This window comes from Acomys russatus, chromosome 32 (genome assembly GCF_903995435.1).
Source record: "Acomys russatus chromosome 32, mAcoRus1.1, whole genome shotgun sequence".
Lineage (NCBI taxonomy): Eukaryota > Metazoa > Chordata > Mammalia > Rodentia > Muridae > Acomys > Acomys russatus.
The window spans coordinates 32,806,617-32,827,133 of NC_067168.1; the positions used below are offsets into that span (position 1 = coordinate 32,806,617).

The 20,517-nt window shown below is 48.4% G+C and overlaps 1 protein-coding gene across 1 annotated transcript in view; it reads left to right on the forward strand.

The window, feature by feature from the left end:
• Poc1a (POC1 centriolar protein A) overlaps positions 1-20,517 on the forward strand; it is a 73,606-nt gene that overhangs the window by 28,532 nt on the left and 24,557 nt on the right. The window contains exon 9 of the mRNA XM_051140584.1: positions 1,790-1,882. Within this exon, the coding sequence (XP_050996541.1) occupies positions 1,790-1,882 (93 nt within the window). The remainder of the gene's footprint in view (positions 1-1,789; positions 1,883-20,517) is intronic.

The window sequence follows — 20,517 nt, forward strand, 5'->3', positions numbered from 1 at the left end:
GTAAAGCAGCAACTAGCTGAAGGTTCTTTGTCCACAGCTTGGATAAGAGCCAGCATGTATCTTCCCATCCCAGCACTAGGTCCTAGCCAGCAGCCAGAGAGGAGGAAGGTAGCGAAGATCCCTGAGCCTCCAGTGAGTGTGAAAGCGGGAACTGTATGGCAGATGCTCATATTAACTGTGTAGTCGATGTACGTGCTAAACAGCCAAGGGAAAATGAAGTCATAGTGCAAGAGGCAACCTAGGGGAAAGCGGCCACCTGCTGTGGACATCCTCAGACAGTGAGGCTGTCAACGCCCTAGACTCTTTACAATGTGCTCATGTTTTTCTGAGGTGGCACTGGTGTTATCTCTACATTCATACTGGCCACTCTGAGTCTGGTAATGTTAAGTCTCCAGAGTTACACAAGGACCTTGTATGTGGGGTATGACTGTGTCAACATTCTGTTTGTAAAGTGGTATATGTGGTACCCCATGTGGCCTTCTCTCTGGGAGCTATAAACAGTGAAACAGCTCCAGGAATGGTGGAGCCTCCGCAAGAACCACGTTCGTTGTTATGTCCCAATGGGGCTGATGTCTAGGGCACATCAAGTCTTCATCTTGGGCAAGATAATGGTGGGTTTTCTGTTTGGTTTTCTGTAACCTCCACTGACTGCTGATCATGCTGCGTGATTCCTCTCTGATGGCCACGCCAGCCTCCCTGAAAATAACCATGGAAGCGCCTAGCCTCCCATGGCTTCTAGCCACCAGTAGGGAGTGCCCTTGCTCCCTGGCAGGGTGACTCCCCAGGCTTTGTGAGGTGCCTTCAGCCATTTCCTGTCTAGGAAAGCACTGAGTGCAGTTCCTTATTTATTTGGAGTTTTCTGACATTTGTTTTTGTAATCTTTAACTTTTTTTTTTTTTTTTTTACTGTGAATGGCAGTTTTACCTGCATGATGTTTCTGCATCACGTTCCTGCGGTGCCTCTGGGGTCTGGAAGAGGACTTTGGAGCCCCTGGTACTGGAGTTACAGAGGTTGTTAGTAGCTATGCTGGGAATCAAACCTGGGCCCTCTGCAAGAGCAGCCAGTGCTCTTAACTGACCTAGCTCTCCAGACATAATTTATTTTCTTTATTTGTTTGTATATTTGTCTATTCATTTGTTTATTTTGAGGCAGGATCTCACTCTGAGTGCTGGGTGGCCGATAGACCAGCCTGGCCTTGAACTCAAGAGATTCACCTGCTTTTACTCTGATGCATGTGCCACCACACCTGGATAAGTGTGTTTTTTATCATTAAATTTATTAGGTGTAGGATAGTGAGTGTGTTACCCTCTATTCCCTGGACCCAGTGACTGTGTCACACTGTGTCCTGGGAGCTGGGAGCTTTTCCAAGAAGAGGGCACAAGGCACAGGCTGAATCCCTTACTTCAAGCCTCATGGTAATAGGTTAGAGCCAGGACATCAGTCCAGCAGTGTGGCCTGGAGTTTATGTTCGCTACTTCACAGTGTCATGGGCAAGCCACCACGCTCAAGAGCTTCCTTTTCAGAGAGACAGATGATGAACAAGGGCAGGGAACAAATGGGCTCAATAGACTCTGACATTAGAACCTGTGACACTCAGGTAGAGGAGCAAGCAGGTGCTAAGATCTAACCGTGCGACGTGGTGATGCTCCATCCTGCTGCCACATGCACCAGGCTGTCCCCAAAGCCTTCTCCTCAGAGCTATCAGATGGGAGCCACTGGGGCGCCCAGCTTTGGGGTTGATTTATGGGCTGTTCTTTCTCCTCATTCTCTGTACCACTGCTCTCGGCAGGTTATGGTTTGGAAGAGCAACTTTGACTCTGCTGTTTATGGAGCCGTGAAAGCACAGAGGCCTCCGTCCCTGGCCAGCTCTTCCGGGAATCTGGTAAGTGGCTTAGCAGTCAGGGCTTGAGCCATATGACACTGGGACAGTCATAGTGGTCAGCACTGGGCTTGGAGATGAGGGGGTCTGGAGGCTTCTCTGTCATGAGAAAGGTCTACCAAATAACACCTTGTGCCTTGTTTGACTCCCATCTAGAATGAGACAAGAAGGCTGCAGGGCAGCTGGAGGGTTAGAGTCCTGGCCCTTTTTGGTGGAGGATGTTGTCATGGCGCATGCTACTGCTAGAGTGAGGCCTTCCCTGAACCAGAGGACCCAAGTACATGGTTCCTAGAGGGCTCAGGGCCCAAAGCCTCAGCTGGGACGAATGGGAAAGCCCTGGTTTGGTTACTCTCACTTCTTTTTTTTTTTTTTTTCCTTAAACCATGGAGAGGAAGTTCCTCAGCCACAAACCATTTTTAGTACCTTTGTTGGTAAAAGGGCATTCAGTGTTCCTAAAATAACTAATTAAAAAAAAAAAAAAACTAATTTTGTAAAAATAAATATTTGGGAGAAAAATGATAACAGATAAGCTCATTAAATAGACCCCTATTCAGCTTTGGTTGAAATAATTTAAGATTGTAGGATCCCGAATGTTTTCAGCTTCTATGGCCACAGACCATTTAAATCTTTCTTCCCTGGACGAAAGGAGCACCATGGCCTCGGGCAGGAGGAAACTGGCCTGAACAACAGGAAGCGGCTCACCCAACCCCCAGCAAGTCAAGGCTGGAACTCAGAATAGAACCAGGAAGCCTCCTGCTCTGTCCTGGGCTTACTGTGGCTGAATCTCTCCTACCACGTGTGTCCTCTGCCTCGCCACACTGCACCTATAGGTCTCCCAAGGCTCTCCCCTGGGCTGGCCACAGTGACTGGAGGCTTGTCTCTCCTCAGGGTTTGTTTTTATTTTTTCTGAGACAGGGTTTCTCTGTGTATCCTTGGCTCTCCTGGACTCGCTTTGTAGACCAAGCTGGCCTCGAACTCACAGTGATCTGCCTGCCTCTGCCTCCCGAGTGCTGGGACTAAAGGCGTGCGTCACCACCGCCCGGCTTCCTCAGGGTTTCTAAGGAGCCCCGAGCTGTGGGCTAGTTGGGCAGTCTGGGTGGCACTGATGGTCTTGCTGCTGATTCCTTTTTTACCCAGAAGGCACTTTGAACCTCAAGGCTGGGACCTTGTGTGGATCCTGCCGTCTATACTGCTTTTGGGCACTTAGGGCGAGACCAGCACTGCTGAGACCTCTGCATGTGCCCATCGCCTGCAGAGTGAGTGGCTGGTTCTTGTTCTAGCTCTCAGGTAGACTCTCAGACATACCCATGCTGTCTCCTCTGGAGCAACTCTAAATAGCCATGCTGGGGTTATTTAGGCTGGTGGCAGGGACAGCTTGACAGCTCTTTCTTAGTCCAGGAGGGCACTGTTGTCTGCCCCTTGGAAATGGTTAGTGGCCATCAAGTGGAATAAAGGTCCACATCGTCATCATTATTATAAAGAATAACATGCATGTATTGAGCATATTTGTCCCATCCCCCACCCCCCTCATCTTCCCAAGCCTCCATTTCCGCAGTGGGCTCTGGATACCCCACAGGCAGGTGAGTGTGCCTGAAGTGACACAGTCCTTTTAGAGTCATTCTTGGTTGAGCTAAGAACTCTTTGTCCTAAGTCCCTTCTAGAGCCTTGAGAGGACAAATAGGCCTTCTAGACTCCCCACCCTCACCACACACACACACAAACACACACTCACACTCACACTCCTAATGCTGCCCAAGAGGCTTCTCTGAAGGGCAGGGTATTGTTATGCCTGGTTTTATTATGGGGGATATGTGTGGATATGCCTATCATATATATGATATATATTAACCCGATGAAATTGACAGTTTTACCATGTTTCAGTGTCTGTCTTAGTAAGCCATCAGCATCTACTTCCACTATTTTTTCCTCCTCCTAGGCTGGAGACAGCTCATTTTTGCAAAACTGATGGCTGTGCTCTCTCCTGAGGTAGGAAGGAGGGCTGGTTAGTGTGTTCTCACCCTTGTTTCCAGAGCCTTCCTGCCACTCAGACCACCTGGCTGGCCAGAGCGCTCTTTCTGCTCCTCACGGGAGCGCAGGAGCACCACTTTGTCCTGTGACCTGAGTCTGACAAGCTCCCGTGCTTTACTCCTGCCCACATCCCATCCTTCCAGAAACTCTGGGCTGCTCACCCTCAGCAGTTTGCATCTGGAGCAGTGAGTCTATGAGTGTTTGCTGTCCATGCACTGTGAGATCTTTAGCACCCCCGGCCTTTGCCCAGTAGCTGCCAGTAGCATCTTGTTCCCCAGTTGTGATAATCAGAAATGTCTTCAGATATCATCAGGTGTCACCGTTGAGAGTCACCTCAAAACCTCCTTCTTCAGGGGAGCCCAGAAAGAAAGTGGTGGGAGGAGTAGAGTGAGGGCTGTGGGAGGCAGGAGACCGGGGACAGGGACTGCGGTAGGCGGCTCTGGGAGCCTGTGCAAGGACTCCACTTAGGTGTCCATCTTGGATTCCCACCAGAAGGTGTGGCCCAGAGCACTGAGATGGTTTCTGATAGTGCATTTTGTAAGGTTGCTGCTTGGCCTATCAGATGTCAGGGTCTCCTGGAGACACTGGTAAACAATAAGAAAAGATCCTCCTTCGCCCTGAGCGACCTGGTTTTCTTCAGGCGGCATGTTTCTTGTCTTTCCTACACAAAGGCTACTGGGCTCAGAGATAATACCTGATGAGAGATTTCATGGCGGCCAGGGTGGTTTGACTTTACAGTCATGACCCAGCTGTACTGTCACTCTGATGCCCTTTGTCCCTTCATCTCTGTCTCCAAATCACCTCAGGCACTGAAACAAGCTGGGCACTCCTGGGCGATCGGGGTTTTCAGGGAGTTTGTGGGGCCAAGTATGGTGAGGACCTGCTGCCCATGTGCTTTCTCCAGCGTGGCCACTGGAAGCTAGAGGGCCAGACCCCGCTGGACCCCGTGCTGCTCCCTCACCAGCAGAGCCTGGCAAGGACAGCCTTGTGAGCCTGTGGAGGTCCCTTCACCCTTGAGCCCCCTGCCTGCGACCCCTTCTCTGACCCCAGCATCAGTTCAGCTTTCAGATCTTGGAGAGAAGGCTGTCCTTAAACTCACTCCAGGCAGAGCTCTCTTCACTGCAGAGCTCTTCTCAACCTCCGGTTGGAATTCACAGCTTATTTTTAGGCACATTTCATGTTGAAAAGCAAAAGCCGTTTCCCAGCCATTCAGAATGAGAATAATCGGCACCGTTTCCCTCTGTTCTTGGCTGAGCTGCACAAAGGAAGGATCTCAGGCCTCGTGGCCGGGGCACTTTCTCTGCCTGGAAGGTTGCACATGGAGGATTCCAGGCCATGCTGTGGGCCCAGAGTGAGCAGGAGTCTCCATGCTCCGCCCTGGAAGAAGCTTGGAAGGGCTGCTTTTGGGCAGATGAGTGCCTCCTGGGAGGGGGATGGGTGGGTACCCAGAGGGCTTCTCTGTAGCAGGGTGTTTCAGGGCTCTACTGCTTAGCCCTGTCCCGCACTGTAGGCCTGCCCTCTGGTCTTACCCACCCTACTGCCCTCTGGACTTGAGGGTCCGTCCCCTAGTTAGAAGGACCCTGTGTCTTGGCTGATTTTGGAGCTAGCATCTTGCTCACCCCAAAGCTCAGTTTCTCCAGGACAGATTTTTACCATAGCTGAAGTACTTTTAAACTTTTTGGAGGGTAACGGGGGGAGGGATAGGACAAGGTAGACCAGGATCGGACTATGTAGACCAGGCTGACTTTGAACTTAGAGATCTGCCTGCCTCTTCCTGCATACTGGGATTAAAGACATCCACCACCATGCCCAGTCTCTTACGCTACTTTTAATTAACAAAGATGCATTCATTTGAATCTACCCTTATTTTTGCCACAGTCAGGGGCCTATTACACAATCAAGAAGTTGTACTAGGTGGGGTAGGAGAGGAAGAACACCAAGTCCTAGGTGATTCAATGAAACTTGACAGAGAAAAAAGCCTCCCCACTTCCTGGGTTCTCGGGGTTGGCTGCTCCAGATTAGACATTAACCTGGATCTCTGGGGCTAAAGGCTTTCTCTCTGCTCACTTCTCAAGATTGCACTGGAAGGAGAAAAGCTCACCTGTGGTTAGGTGCTTGGCTGCTGGCTTCTGACCCACTGGTTATTGTATCCCGTCCCTGCCTTGTTAGGGCTGTGGCCCCAACCAGTGGCCGGATCTCTGGGGTCTTAGTTCCTCCTCTGTCGACCTTGGAGACACTGGGTCCTCCTCTTTTCATGAGATTTCACAGGTGGCATGCCAAGCAGCCCTTGGCCCTGTTCCTGGCACGTGGTGAGAGCTCACCAAGCTGTAGCTATTTCAAGACTGTTCCTTTTCCCTCTTCCTCTTCTGAAAGCCAGTCAGAGTGATCAAGTGTCCAAACCTGGGGTGAGGGGCATTGAACAAGGGTGCGGGTGCACTGCTGACGGGGATCATTTTCGGAGCTGGCTCCTCCCTCAGGTGGGCCCTGTGAGGACTCGGGGGAGGGTTTTAGACACTTGCCTAAGCCTTTAGACACTGCCCTTAGCCTGAAGCCTCTTTTTGTTGTTGTTGTTTTTCTGATACAGGGTTTCTCTGTGTAGCCTTGGCTCTCCTGGACTCACTTTGTAGACAGGCTGGCCGTAATCCCAGCGCTTGGGAGGCAGAGGCAGAGGCCTCCTTCTTGAGGCCACCTCTTCTGTCTTGTGCCTATGGTTCTGAGGACAGAGCTCTTAGTCACCTGCTATGCCTGAGTTTTGAGTACTTTCATGGTGTTCTGATTTTGGGTGCTAAGGGGGTCTGATTCCTGCTCCACAGATACCCTATATACTGAGGACCTAGGGGGGTTCTAAGTCTTGTGGTGGTTTCTCAAGACCTAGCCTTTCCCCACAGGAGTCTCACCTAAGGAGCATAGAGGGGACCCATTTCCGCTGCCTCGAGGATTTTGTCTTGATGCCTTTCAGCTGCTAAACAAAATGCTGTAGACTAAGTAGCTTTTAAACAACAAAAGTTTATGGCTCACAGGTCTGGTGGCTGGGTAGTTCAGACAGGGCACTAATGGCTGCTGGTGGGGGCCTGGTGGTGCAGAGGTAGTTCCTTTCCACTGTGTCCTTTTGTAGTAGCCAGTGCTGGCTAAAATTCTGCTAATCATGATGGCTCCATCCTCATGACCCAGTTACCCCCAAAGACTTAATTCCAAATATGTTAGGGATTATGATTCTAACATATAAATTTTATGGAGGACACAAATATTCAGGCTATTAGCAATTTGATTTCCCAACTTGGGTCTGTTTCTCAGAATACAAATTTCTGGTTTTGGCATTTGCTTTTTGTGGTGAGAAATAAGGATTCAAGTTGGGTATGATGGTACACTCCTGTAATCTCAACCCTTGGAAGGTGGTGGGAGGAAGATTGGAGGCCAGCCTGAGCTACAGGGGAGCCTGTCCCTCAAAAAGAAAACACTACTAAATAAAAAGAATTCCAAATTCAAAGGCATGCTTAGCAGGAGGGCCACCATTGAGGGTATTTGAAACAGAATGAACCCCAGATTTATGTGTCTTAAAAAGGAACTTCTCCCTTTTCCACTTGTCCTCATTTCTGGCTCCTCCTCGTCCTTCTTCCTCCTCCTCCTCCTCCTCCTCCTTCTTCTTCTTTGTTTTTTTGTTTTTTCAAGACAGAGTTTCTCTGTGTAGCCCTGGCTGTTCTGAACTTGCTTTGTAGACCAGGCTGGCCTCAAACTCACAGAGATCTGCCTGCCCTGCCTCTGCCTCCCCGTGCGCCACCACGTCCGGCTCTCTTTCTTCTTTGACTATTAAAGGGAATTCTTGGCTTTCTGGCTGCTGCCAGTGAGTCAGATGCCCAGCAGTTACTTAGAAAAAGGTTGACTTTAGAGGGCCCATCCCTACAACATATGGAGCTGCCCCTCCCTCTGGGTCCAGAGCATCTCTGATAGTCTCTGATAGTCGTGATCTCTGTTTGTGTTTTATGTTGTGCATCCGTATGGATGGAAGCTTGGTGGGAAATAGGGAAGCAGACCCTCTCCTGAAGGGCCCCCATTCTTCCCTGTTTGGCTGTTGGGAGGTTTTGCAGATCTCAGAGGGCTCTGAGGGGTAACTTGGGGACAGTGGAGATGTTAAGACTTACTGGTGTGGCTCCTCGTACAATTCATCCGTGCCCTCTGCGTGCAGAGGAGAAACCTAGACCTGGATCATAGGACATGTTGGTGAATGGTTCTAGACCCAGTCGCCTGCAGGCCCTGGCGCTGGATACTTCATTCATTGTTTGAAAGAAGAAGCAAGTGGTGTCTCCCCATTTCTCCTTCAGCATGCTCAGACCTAGGACAGATACAGATACCCAGGCTCAGCAGCCCTGACTTTGTTGTCCTAGCGAGCCTCTGGAGTCTACGCTTCTACCATCTTTGGTCAAGTGTGATCATTAGTGCCTGCAGCCGCTGCTGCTTGTCCCTCTGCTGACGTGGGATTGTGGATCTGGGCACAGTACAGGAGCTTTCAGGTGCCTTCATGGCATAAAGATTGGACTCTGACAAGGACGGAGTATGTTTGCACAAGGTGATATTTGCAGAAGTCCATAAGCCGTGTTAGCTGTTGGGATCAAGACAGGGTTTATTCTTTCTTTCTTTCTTTTTTTTTTAAAAAAGATTTATTTATTTATTATTACTATACAGTGTTCTGCCTCCATGTACACCTGCATACTAGAAGAGGGCATCAGATCACAGTATAGATGGTTGTGAGCCACCATGTGGTTGCTGGGAATTGAACTCAGGACCTTTGGAAGAGCAGGCGCCACTCCTAACATCTGAGCCATCTCTCCAGCCCGTTTCTTTCTGTCTGTCTTTCTTTCTTCCTTTCTTTCGTGTTTTTGGTTTTGTCAAGATGGGGTTTCTCTGTGTAGCCTTGGTGGCTGTCTTGAACTCACTTTGTAGACCGGGTTGGCCTCAAACTCACAGCGATCTGCCCGCCTCTGCCTCCCTGGGATTAAAGGCATGTGCCACCACACCTGGCTTTTTTTTTTAAGATTTATTTATTTATCATGTATACAATGCTCTGCCTGCATGTACACCTACAGGCCAGAAGAGGGCATAAGATCACATTATAGATGGTTGTGAGGTACCATGTAGTTGTTAGGAATTGAACTCAGGACCTTTGGAAGAACAGACAGTCCTCTTAACCCCTGAGCCATCTCTCCAGCCCTTTTCTTCTTCTCCTTCTTCTTCTCCTCCTTCTCCCTCTCCCTCTCCCCCTCCCTCTGCCTCTCCTCCTTTTTCTTCTTCTATTTTTGAGAAAGAGTCTCACTATGTAATCCTGGCTAATGGCCTGGAAACCAGGCTGGCCTCGAACTCATAGAGATTTGCTCGCTTCTCACTGCTTCCCAAGTACTGGGATTAAAAGTATGTGCCACCATGCCCAGCCAAGACAGGCTCTTTAATATTTGACATTTATAGAAACCCACTCTTGAAAAAAAATTGGCATTTATTGTCATAAGCTCCTCCAACTAACTGGTTCTTATACTCAAGCGTACGTCATAGCCCACATGGGTATGTTAAAACTTAACTGCTGGCTGGGCCGTCCCCAGGGTGTCTGGTTTGCTAGAGAGCTTACACTTCTAACACATTTCCAGGAGATACTGTTGCCACTAGAGCAGGGACCCACTCTGAAAACATTGCTCTATTGGAGGACAGCCTATCCAACAGCATTTGGCATCCCAGGCAAGAAGTCATTTTCCATCTTAGACATTTCTGTGACTAGTAGAAGCTACAGCTTGGGAGAGACAATTGAAGAATTAGTGGAAAAAAGGGTATAGGGGAAAGAAATGGGGCTCTGGCTTGAATATTAATATTGTTCAGAGAAATTCCAGTGCTTTCCTATGGGTATCCATCAGTCTGTTCAGAACTAGGCAGGCAGACGTAGAGTTTCACTACCAGCAAAAACTATCAGTAAGGAAGATGCTGCCCTGGCATTGGCCTCTGCCAGCTTTGTCTTTCTCTCCTGCCTCTTGACTGCCATTATGTGCTCTGTCTGCAGTCTAAGTCACTTGTTCTTGAATCTCCATTTCCAGGCTATTGCTCTCTGCGCTGTCCTCAGTGTCTCCCACCTCTCGCTCTATGGAAGCGGAGCTCTCTGTGGGAAGGCAGTTCCCATCCTCTGGAGAGCCTGCTTGCTCTTGCATCTGCATGAAGCCCAGAGCCCTCAGGGTCAGTTCTGCATATTGCAGGACTCACCTGGCACATAAGTCCAACCACACATTTTTGAGTTCTGCTAACTCCTTCGTGAGATGTTCCTTCTTGCTGTGGGCTCAGGGCTGTTGGTGGGCCCCACTTTTGCATGAGAGGAGATGGTTCTGAGTCAGACAACAGTGGGTAGCCAAACCATCGCGCTTTACTAAAAGGCACACACAGCCCTTAAAACACCTGTCATCTCAGCAAGTGCTGTGGCATTGTCACTTTGCTGATGGTTACAGCAGGCCACCTATAGCCCTGTCAGTCCACACTTGCAAGTCCCCTCTCTACATAGAGCCAGCAGAGGCCATGGAAGATTCTAGCCAGCTTTGAGTGTAAAATAGAGAATGCTCGAGAACTAGGGCGTCAGGCACTTGAGGCTCTTTCTCTGCTTTTCTTTTGGTTCTATTCTATTTTCTAAACACCCAGAAAGCTGAAAGTGGGAGAAACAGGCCCAGATGCTTGAGTCTAGCACTGCTCCTCTGGGGCACTGACACCTGTTCCCAGCAGAGTTGCCCTCAGCTGTAGAGGCTCTTTCCAGATGGTACCTCCTTTGTACACTCTTTCTCATGTGTTCAAGAATGCTGGGGGAGTGTTTTTTTTTTTTTTTTTTTTTTTTTTTTTTTTTTTGAGACAGGGTCTCTCTACATAACCCTGGCTGTCCTGAAACTCACTGTGTAGACTAAGCTGGTCTTGAACTCATAGAGATCCATCTGCCTCTGTCTCCTGAGTGCTAGCATTAAAGTCCTTTTTAAATTATTTTTAAGTGTGTACGTGTGTGTGTGTGTGTGTGTTGCAGTGCAAGTGTGGAAGTGGGAGTGAGTTCTCTTCTTCCACCATGTGGCTCTTGAACTTGGGTCATCGAATTTGGTAGCAAGCACCTTTACTAACTGAGCCATCTCACCAGCCCTAGGAATTCTTCCAACATTCTTTGCCCAGAGCAGTCCCCTTCCCCGAGTAGCCCTCTTTCCCACCATCAGTTGTTCCCAGCCCTGGGGCTGAGCTTTGTTGTCCCCACAGCAGCCAGTTTGTGCCTGGGAAAGGATGCTGAGGAAATCAGGGTGTGGAGGACACACGCCTGGGGCCGCTGAGCCGTGCTTGAGTGTATGAGCCTAGGGGCTGTCTTTGTTCCCTTCCTTGAGGTGTTTTTTCATGGTCCCAGACTAAATGAAGAAAGTAACTTCCTGGTCTCATTTGTCCCTCTGGCACCCGATGATGTGGGTGTATGGGCAGCCAGCAGGCCACAGCGGGTGGTAGAGGCAGCGTGTCTGGACTAGAGCTCCAGAACTTCTTTTCATTTGAAATGGAAAAACCCTTTTGCATTTTATATTTTCCAGATTGGCTAGTAGTGTTGACCATGTGGTGTAAGGGTGTTGGATAATACTTATGTTTATATTCTTATTGGTTACCATGGCAAAAAAAAAAAATTCAGAATAGATGGTTTCCATGGAGATTATCTTACAGCTAGTTTCTGTGAAGGTCTGGACACTGTGGGTTCAGTGAATACTCTTATTGCCATCAGTGCCTTTCTCTGCGCAGTGCCAATGACTCTGGCAGCCATTCTTTGGACTTGGGCACAGCCATCTGCCTCCCATGCTTGCAGGCCCTAGGACCTCAAAGGTAGTGGTGACCCTGTGGCTCTGCTTCCTGCTGGGGTTCCCCAGCATGGCGTCAGCCACAGCCCTTGTTATCAAAGCAAACAAAATGTTCGGGTTAGCCCTGGAGTGGAGCAGATAGCATATCAACCCCCTGAGCCCTTCACCTGGTTTCTGTACGCCAACCTTGCATCTTCTCCACACTCCTCAGAGGCCTCAAAGCATTTCTTTCATTCCAAATATAACATTTACCCTAAAGAAGGATTCTCCTTGATTATGTAACTGCAAGGCTCTTGTCACGTTCAACAAAATTGGTGATCTCTTCAAAACAAATACTAGAACATGTTCATATTTCCCCACATTGCGTCAAGAATGTCATTTTATGGGGCTGGGGCTCAGTTGCCTGAGTGTACAAAGTACTAGCTTTGATTTCTAGTACCAAATAAAAATAGGTACACCAGTTGGGTGTGATCCCAGCACTCAAGAAGCAGGAGCAGGAGGATCTCTGTCAGTTTGAGGCTAGCCTGGTCTACAAAGTAAGTCCAGGACAGCCAAGGCTACACAGAGAAACCCTGTCTCAAAAACAGCAAACAACAACAATAAAAAAGCCGGACATTGTGGCTTGCACCTTTAATCCCAGGCAAAGACAGGTGGATCGCTGTGAGTTCAAGGCCAGCCTGGTCTGCAAAGTGAGTATAAGAGAAACCTGTCTTGAAAAATAAAAACAAACAAACAAACAAAACCCAAGTATGCCTGTAATCCCAGACCTTGGGATCAGAGGCAGGAAGATCATAAACTCAAGGTCATCCTTAGCTTCATAGCAATTTCAAGGCAAGCTGGGTTACCCTATCTCAGAGAGAAGAAACATAAGTTGTTCGTGTGTGTGTGTGTTTTTCTTTCTTTTTCTTTCTTTTTTTTTTTTTTTTTTTTTTTTTTTTGGTTTTTTGAGACAGAGTTTCTATGTGTAGCCTTGGCTGTCCTGAACTCGCTTTGTAGACCAGGCTGGCCTCAAACTCACAGTGATCCACCTGCCTCTGCCTCCCAAGTGCTGGGATTAAAGGCGTGTGCCACCACTGCCTGGCTTTTTAAAAAAATTTTATGTGCATTGGTGTGAGGGTGTCAGATCACCTGGTACTGGAGTTACAGACAGTTGTGAGCTGCCATGTGGGTACTGGGAATTGAACTCAGGTCCTTTGGAAGAGCAGACGTTGACTGAGCCATCTCTCCAGCCACTATGTATTGTTCTTTTGAGTAAGGATATAAATGCCCATATGTATCATCCTATTGTCTGCACACTCCTCTCCGCCCTGCCTGTAGTTCGAGGTAGAGGGTTCAGAGTCAGGCCAGGAGGAGGAGGAGCTCCTGGACCCAGTGTCCTCAGGAAGACCCCTCTCTTCCTGGAGCTAGGTGGGCAGGTAGGCAAGCTACTACTGCTAGGTGACCTGGGCCAGGTATCAGATAGGCACTGGCCCTTTGTAAGCCTGCAGTGGGAGAGGAGAGAGAAGGATAATGTAACTATAGTTCATTCTGCTGTCTGCAACTTCATTTTCCAGGAAAAAAGAGAGGCCATGAGACCCCGTGGAACATGGCCTCCCTAGGAAGCATGGGGCACTGGCAGAGGACTCTAGCTAATCTGAGGCCAGCTGCCTCTGCTGATTGGCTAGAGTCAGATCTGTATCTGTCTTGGCAGGCCTAGTTCACATACTTTTATGCTGTGCAAAATATGAATTAACTGAGCTTTAGTAGTGATGCCTGAAGTATGGTCGGCGTCTCTGACACTCTGCATTGAACTAAGTGCAAGGAAAGTTTAAAATAGCCAGCCTTTGTTCCTGGAGTTTTAAAATTCAACTCCAGTAGTTCCAATGATCTGTCTTCAAGTGGATCTATAAATAAACTGCTACTGTTCCTCTTTGTCACCAGAAGCTTCCGAGTCTTCCAGAGACGTCTCTCTGCCGCTCGTCTTCTTAGATGCCTCTCATCTGTAGGGCAGCTGCAGCCATCAGCAAGCTGGGCTGACACATGGGCTTTGTAAAGACAGCAGCATGTTCCCTTTTAAAAACCCAGTTTCCCCCAAATTAACTACATAGGGAGAAATAATAGCTTTGCATTAGAGAGACGACAGTGCCCACTGATCTAGGTCAGAGCCATCAGCATTAGGTCTTGTCGGCACAAACCCTGCAGTGTTAAAATGTGTAACCTGAATCTAGTCACGCTATACATCAGGCAAACCCAAACGGAGAAATGGAGAGACACTTGAGAAAATAACTGACTGATACTCTTCAAAAGTATCTGTCGTAAAAGACAAAAGAGGACGGAGGAACTGACACAGATTGCTGGAAGCTGTATAATAAAGTATGGGTGCAGAGGCCGGGGAAATGGGTCAGCAGGTAAAGCGCTCATCACACCAACATCAGGACCCGAGTTTGGAACCCCAGCACTCATGTAAAAAGCCAGATGTGGCAGTGCATATCTGTAATCCCAGTGATAGGGAGGCAGAGATAGGAAGGTCCCTGGAGCTCACTAGACACACACGCACAGGCACACATATACAGGCACACACGCATGTGAAAATCCTGGATGGTGCTCTGTCTAGACTGGAGATCTGAGGATATCAGCTGGTGAAACTCTGGTTAGTGGTAGTTCCCAGTGTCCATCTCCTGGTTTAGAGACTGTTCTGTGTTATGTAAGATGCTGACATGGGGGCAGGGAGTAATGGGAATTCTCTGTACTATTTGCATCTTTTCTATAAGTCTAAAATTAGTTCAAAGCAACTTAATCTTTTATTAAAAACCAACTACAGCCAATACTGGGGCTCTGTTAGAATTCTCAGTCTCCTCCCTCTCCCCTCCAGGTGCTCACTATATGGAGGGCAGACATTTCTAGATCGCTCTGAGAGACTCAGGGTAGCTGTGGTGGACCTTAAGGAATGTTTGTGGAGCTGACCTCAGCCGAGCTGCCTGCCCTGCCTGGAGACCACTGTGTGTCCCAAAGGAGTGAGTCTTGGCTTGGCTGCTTAGCTACATTGTTTCCTTTTAAAAGAAAGGAAGGAAAGAAAGAAGGAAGGAACCCTGTCTCAAAAAGAAAAGAAAGAAAGAACAAAAGAAAAGAAAGAAAGAAAGTCCCTGTGGTCTGACCACTCACCATTATTCTGGTTTATCTTCCCTAAATGTGTAGTATTAGCTTTGTTGGTTTAGCTTTTGAGACAGGGGTTTTTGTTTGTTTGTTTGTTTTGTTTTTTGGAGACAGGGCTTCTCTGTGTAGCCTTGGCTGTCCTGGACTAACTTAGTAGACCAGGCTGTCCTAGAACTTACAGCAATCCACCTGCCTCTGCCTCCTGAGTGCTGGGATTAAAGGCGTGCACCACCACACTGGGTCTTTTAAAGTAGCCATAGCTGGCCTAAATTCTCTATGTAGACCAGACTGGCCTTGAATTTAGAAATCCACTTGCCTCTGCCTCCCTGGTATTAAAGGGGTTCTCTTCTACCATGGTTGGCCAACTTTTTGTTTGGTTGGTTGTTGGTTTTTCAAAATAGGGTTTCTCTGTGTAACCATGTCTGTCCTGGAACTCACCAGGACAGGAACTCACCAGGACTCACCAAACTTATAGAGATCTGCCTGCCTCTGCCTCCCAAGTGCTGAGATTAAAGGCGAGCACCACCACTGCCTGGCTAAACATTTATATTTGTGTGTGTGTGTGGTCTGCCAGCACTGAATGTGTAGGTGAGAGGACAACCTGCAGGAGTCGCATCTCTCCATTCACCGTGTGTGTCCCAGGGATCCAGCTCAGGTTGTCAGGCTTGGTGGCAAGCTGAGCCATGCAAGGATGCTCAGAGGTGTGTCTCTCATAGGTCCTATGCAAGAAAGTGGGCTTCACTGGGATGGGCCTTCCACTCCCCAAAGCTCTTATGGACCAGGTTAAAAAACCTTCCCACTCCCTCTATGTGTCCTGACCCCCACCTTATCTTGCTGCCACCAACATGTGGCTCTGGCTGTGCTATGACAGTAATGGCCTGAAAAGTTTCAATACCAAAAGGCTGGCTGTTGTTTCTTGTTCCCTGGAACAAAGGCCAGTGAGCTCTGGGAATGTTCTAGTTGCATGATGGGCAGGGATGGTTGCTTTCTCAAGGCTTCTTTGGTTTACACTGCTCAGCCTTCCTAGTTTTATCCTGCTCCATGTACCTCACCCCTGTGTATCATTTCAGGAGGACAGATCCCCTCACTTCTCATGAGAGCAAATGTGAGCCCTGCCTGTCAGAGCATTCTCTCCTTGTTTTGAAGGCTCGCCACACCGGGAAATGCTTGCTGGCTCAACTTGGAAACACTTGAAGAGCCAGGCTGGTCATGAGCCCAAGAGTCACTGTCCCAGCCCTGGGGCAAGCGGAGTGGGGCTCTGTCCTTTGCCTGTTTATCATTTGCCCCATGCCCACAGGCCTGCAAGCAGTCCAGACATAATGGAATCACCTACGCTCCCTACCTCTCGGAGGGGAGTCATGGCGTGAAAAGATGTACCTTGTTGTCTTCGCTCCCCAAACCCAGATTGCACTGGGTCTGTGTGGCAAGGAGGGCCTGGCATCAGCATGTTGATCAGGCCCATGGGTCCCTTGCCATCCATGTTAAAGACGTGCTCAGCTTCTTAGCCATGAGAGCCTAGCTTCAGTCAGGTGGAGCCCTGAGGCTTGCCTGGGGTCTTTGGTTGCAGAGTCTTCCATTCAGCTTTGAGGCTGCTGTTTTGGTCTCAGACCTTGTCTGTCCTTGAACTTAAACACGACCCTGTGCCCTCTTCTCCCCAGAGCCTGGTGTGGGAAACAGGCATGTTCATAAATCTAGAAAGCCAGCAGCAGTAAGCAAACCCTAGGCTCACGCTTGGCCGGACGGTGGCCAGACTGCCAAACAATCAGATGCTTTTAAGAAACCAGAATTCCCCATGGCTTCAGAGCTATGTTTAGAACCAGAAGTTTCGTCCTCTGTTGGATTCCAGGCCGGAACCCTAAATTACAAGACAAATAAGGCTATAGTATCTCTAGTCTGCAAATATGTGTGATTTAAGATAGCCCCGCAACTGTTAACTTCTGAGAGCAGCCAAGGCCTGAGGTCAGACCGAGACACCCCTGAGCACTTCTTGCTAAGTGAGGAGAGTGCAGTGGAAGATTAGCTGAAGAGATTTAACTATGGTGTGTGTGTGTGTGTGTGTGTGTGTGTGTGTGTGTGTGTGTGTGTGAGAGAGAGAGAGAGAGAGAGAGAGAGAGAGAGAGAGAGAGAGAGAGAGAGAGAGAGAGAGAGATCATGTATGCATCCATTCATTCTAGTATGGCTCTCAGCCTTTCTTCAGAAACAGTGATATGCTTTGATGTGTTAGTAGGCAGCGACCAGGCAGGCTGTGCAAGGAGGAAATTAGTGAGAACCCAGCCCTAGGTCACACAAGCCTCCCCATTCTGGCTCTGCCTGAAGCCATGGGTCCATTCTAGAGTTTTAGTTTTAGGAACAGGCCAGGCAGAGGACAAAGTGCAGGGGGAACATTAAAAGAAAAGGAGAAATGTGCACTCTGAGCGAAAGTTACTCCTCACCCTTCCGCCCACCCACCTGCAGGGCCCATTCTGTTAGCTCAGCTCAGAAGCATCTTCCGGCCAACGGCAGGCACTTCTGGCTTCTTGTCCACTGCATGCAGTCCTTGCTTGACTCTGCACGGATCCCCATGTGGCTGAGGGCTGCTTTGGAAGCCCTGCCTGTGGAGTCTGCTTCTTCCTCCCTTCCACTGGAATGAGGTGGTCTGCTTCACACACACGTGGGCATTGGGTCACATATTGTCACATATTGATGGCAAGCCTCGTGGGCCTCTCACCTAGCTAGAGTCATCAGCTGCAGTGTAGGCTCTCGGTGACGCTCTGTCAGGAGGTGGTACTCTTCACTTTGAGTTCAGTTGGCAGTGATGGAATGGCACATGTTATGTGTTGGGCAGGTGTGCTCCTCGGGGCGTTGTAGATTTAATCTTTTTTTTTTTAAAGAAAGATTTATTTATTATGTACACAGTGCTTTGCCTCCATGTAGGCCTGTAAACCAGAAGAGGGCACTAGATCTCATTACAGATGGTTGTGAGCCACCATGTGGTTGCTGGGAATTGAACTCTGGAACAGCAGCCAGTGCTCTTAACCCTTGAGCCATCTCTCCAGCCCCTGTAGATTTAATCTTTAGGGGGAGTTGATGAGCCTTGTGATTACAAATAGTGATGCCCACCTTGAAAAAATGAGCAGAGCCAGATATGGTGGTGCACGCCTGTAATCCCAGCACTGGGCGAGGCAGAGGTAAGCAGGTCACTATGAGTTCGAGGCCAAGGCCAACCTGTTCTATAAAACGAGTCCAGGACAGCCAGGGCTACACAGAGAAACCCTGTCTTGGAAAAAGAAAAAAAGAAAAAAAAGAAAAAGAAAAAGCAAGCAGTTCTGAGTTTCGGCAAACAGATCCAGTTAGGTAACACCACAGCCCCACACATGATCAAGACAGAATATTTCGTTCGTTCGAAAATTTCCTCTTTGCATATACAAGCAACTACTAATTGACTTGCTTGTTGTGGGGTTGGTTTTTTTTGTTTGTTTGTTTGTTTGTTTCTTCCTGTTTTTGAGACAAGGTCTCACCATGCAGACTTAGCTGGCCTGGAACCTGCTGCTATGTAGAGCAGGCTGGCCTCGAGTTCATGAAGATCTCTCTGCCTCTGCCTCTGCCGAGAGAGTAAAGGTGTGCACCATCACGCACAGCTGCTGTGAAGTGGGGTTTTGTTTGTTTGGATTTTCTTTGCATACATGCATGAGTAATATGTAGGCATCTGTGGGTATGTGTGTATGCAGTTTTGTGTGCACATACTTGTGGAGGCCAGAGGTTGACATTCAGTTATTTACTGAACCCAGAGCTTGCTGATTCAGCTCGCCATCCTGCCCGTCTCCACCTCCGCAGCACTGGGATTGAAGGCTGGCTGGCACGCCTGCTCTGATTTATGGGGTCCTTGCATGCCAAGTCTTTTACCCACCAAACTGTCTCTTCAGCCCTGCTCACTAGCTTGCTGTCTAAGTTAGTTTGTACTTCTTACAATTTATGTAAGTGGAATCATACAATTATTTACTCATTTGGTCTGGTTTCTTTCAATCTAAATATTTTGAGGTCGATTCATGTTGTTGAATGTATAAGTGGTTCATACTTTTTACTGCGGAGGGGGATTTAACCGAGTGGGTATACCACAGTCTGTTTATCTACCTGAGGATACACGTTGCGTTATTTTCTGTTACTTGCCTATTATAGACAAGAACAGCAACAAAAGCTGCTGTGAACTTTCATATGCATATTTTTATGGTTTATGCTCGATTTTTCTTAGAGTGCATGACTAGAACATAAATGGGCATGATACAGAGCTTATGCTAGTATAAGCTTTTTTGATTTTTGTTTGTTTGTTTGTTTGTTTGTTTCGAGACATGGTTTCTCTGCATTGCCTTGTCTGTCCTGGACTCGCTTTATAGACCAGGCTGACCTCAACTCACAGCGATCTGCCTGCTTCTACCTCCCAAGTGCTGGGATTAAAGGTGTGTGCCACCATGCCGGGCAAGTATAAGCTTCTAAGTAACTGTCCAACTGGCATGCGCTAGTCTTATGTATGGGGAATCGAACCAAGGGCCTCATCATGCTAGGCAAGCACTCTGAGGTGTAGCCCTAACCTCAGCCTTTTTGGGGATTGAGGGGAAAGTTTTCTTTCTATTTAAAAATTTATGTGTATGAGTGTGTTGCCTACATGTATATGTGTGTACCACATGCCTTGTGCCTGAGGGTATCAGAAGAGGGTGTCAAATCCCCTGAACCTGGAGTTAGGAATAGTTGTAAGCTACAGTGTGGGTGCTAGGAACAGAACCCAGATTCTCTGGAAGAGAACAAAAAAGCTTGATTCTTTTAGATTGTTCCCATTTTCTTGTTGTGGTGAGATTGCTGCTTTCCTCCAACTCCCAGTCTCCTAGGCCCATTGTGTAGTCAGCCAACCTGGAGACCAGCCAGGAAATCAGCCCAGAGTGATCTCTGTGACAAGGAGGACCTATAGGCTGTTGAGGCTTGTCTTTAATGAAGAGTCCTGGTTTGATTCCTCATGCACCTAGGTAACTGGGCATCAGCCACCAATAGGGACTATAGTGTATTCCCTGCTGTGTGTGAGACGGAGCCCACTGTGGCACATGACAGGGAGAGGTGACAGAAACAGACACCCAGGCAAACACCCTGTGAACACACTGTGATAGCCTACAACCCTCCAGGGTACCATGAGAAGTCACCTACAGATCCCAAGGGAAATTTCCCTGAACATAAGCAGCGGTGTCTTTGGAGATTCATCTTTCTTTCTTTCTTTCTTTCTTTTTTTTTTTTGGTTTTTCGAGACAGGGTTTCTCTGTGTAGCCTTGGCCATCCTGGACTCACTTTGTAGACCAGGCTGGCCTCGAACTCACAGCGATCCACCTGCCTCTGCCTCCCGAGTGCTGGGATTAAAGGCGTGCGCCACCACGCCCGGCGGAGATTCATCTTTCTTGTGGTTTGGGTATTAAATTACTTAATGTAAAGGACATAGCGTGGAACTGTATGTGCGTGCTGATCTTTGTTGGGCATTTACTTACGATACACTGGATGTATGTGTCTCTTCTCTGCTGCTGTGGAAAAGTACCTACCAGACGCAAGTTAAGGAAGCTAAAGTTTATTTTGCCTCACAGTTTGAGAGGGTACAATCCGTCATGCTAGGAAGGCATGGTGGCAGAGCGTGAGGTGGCT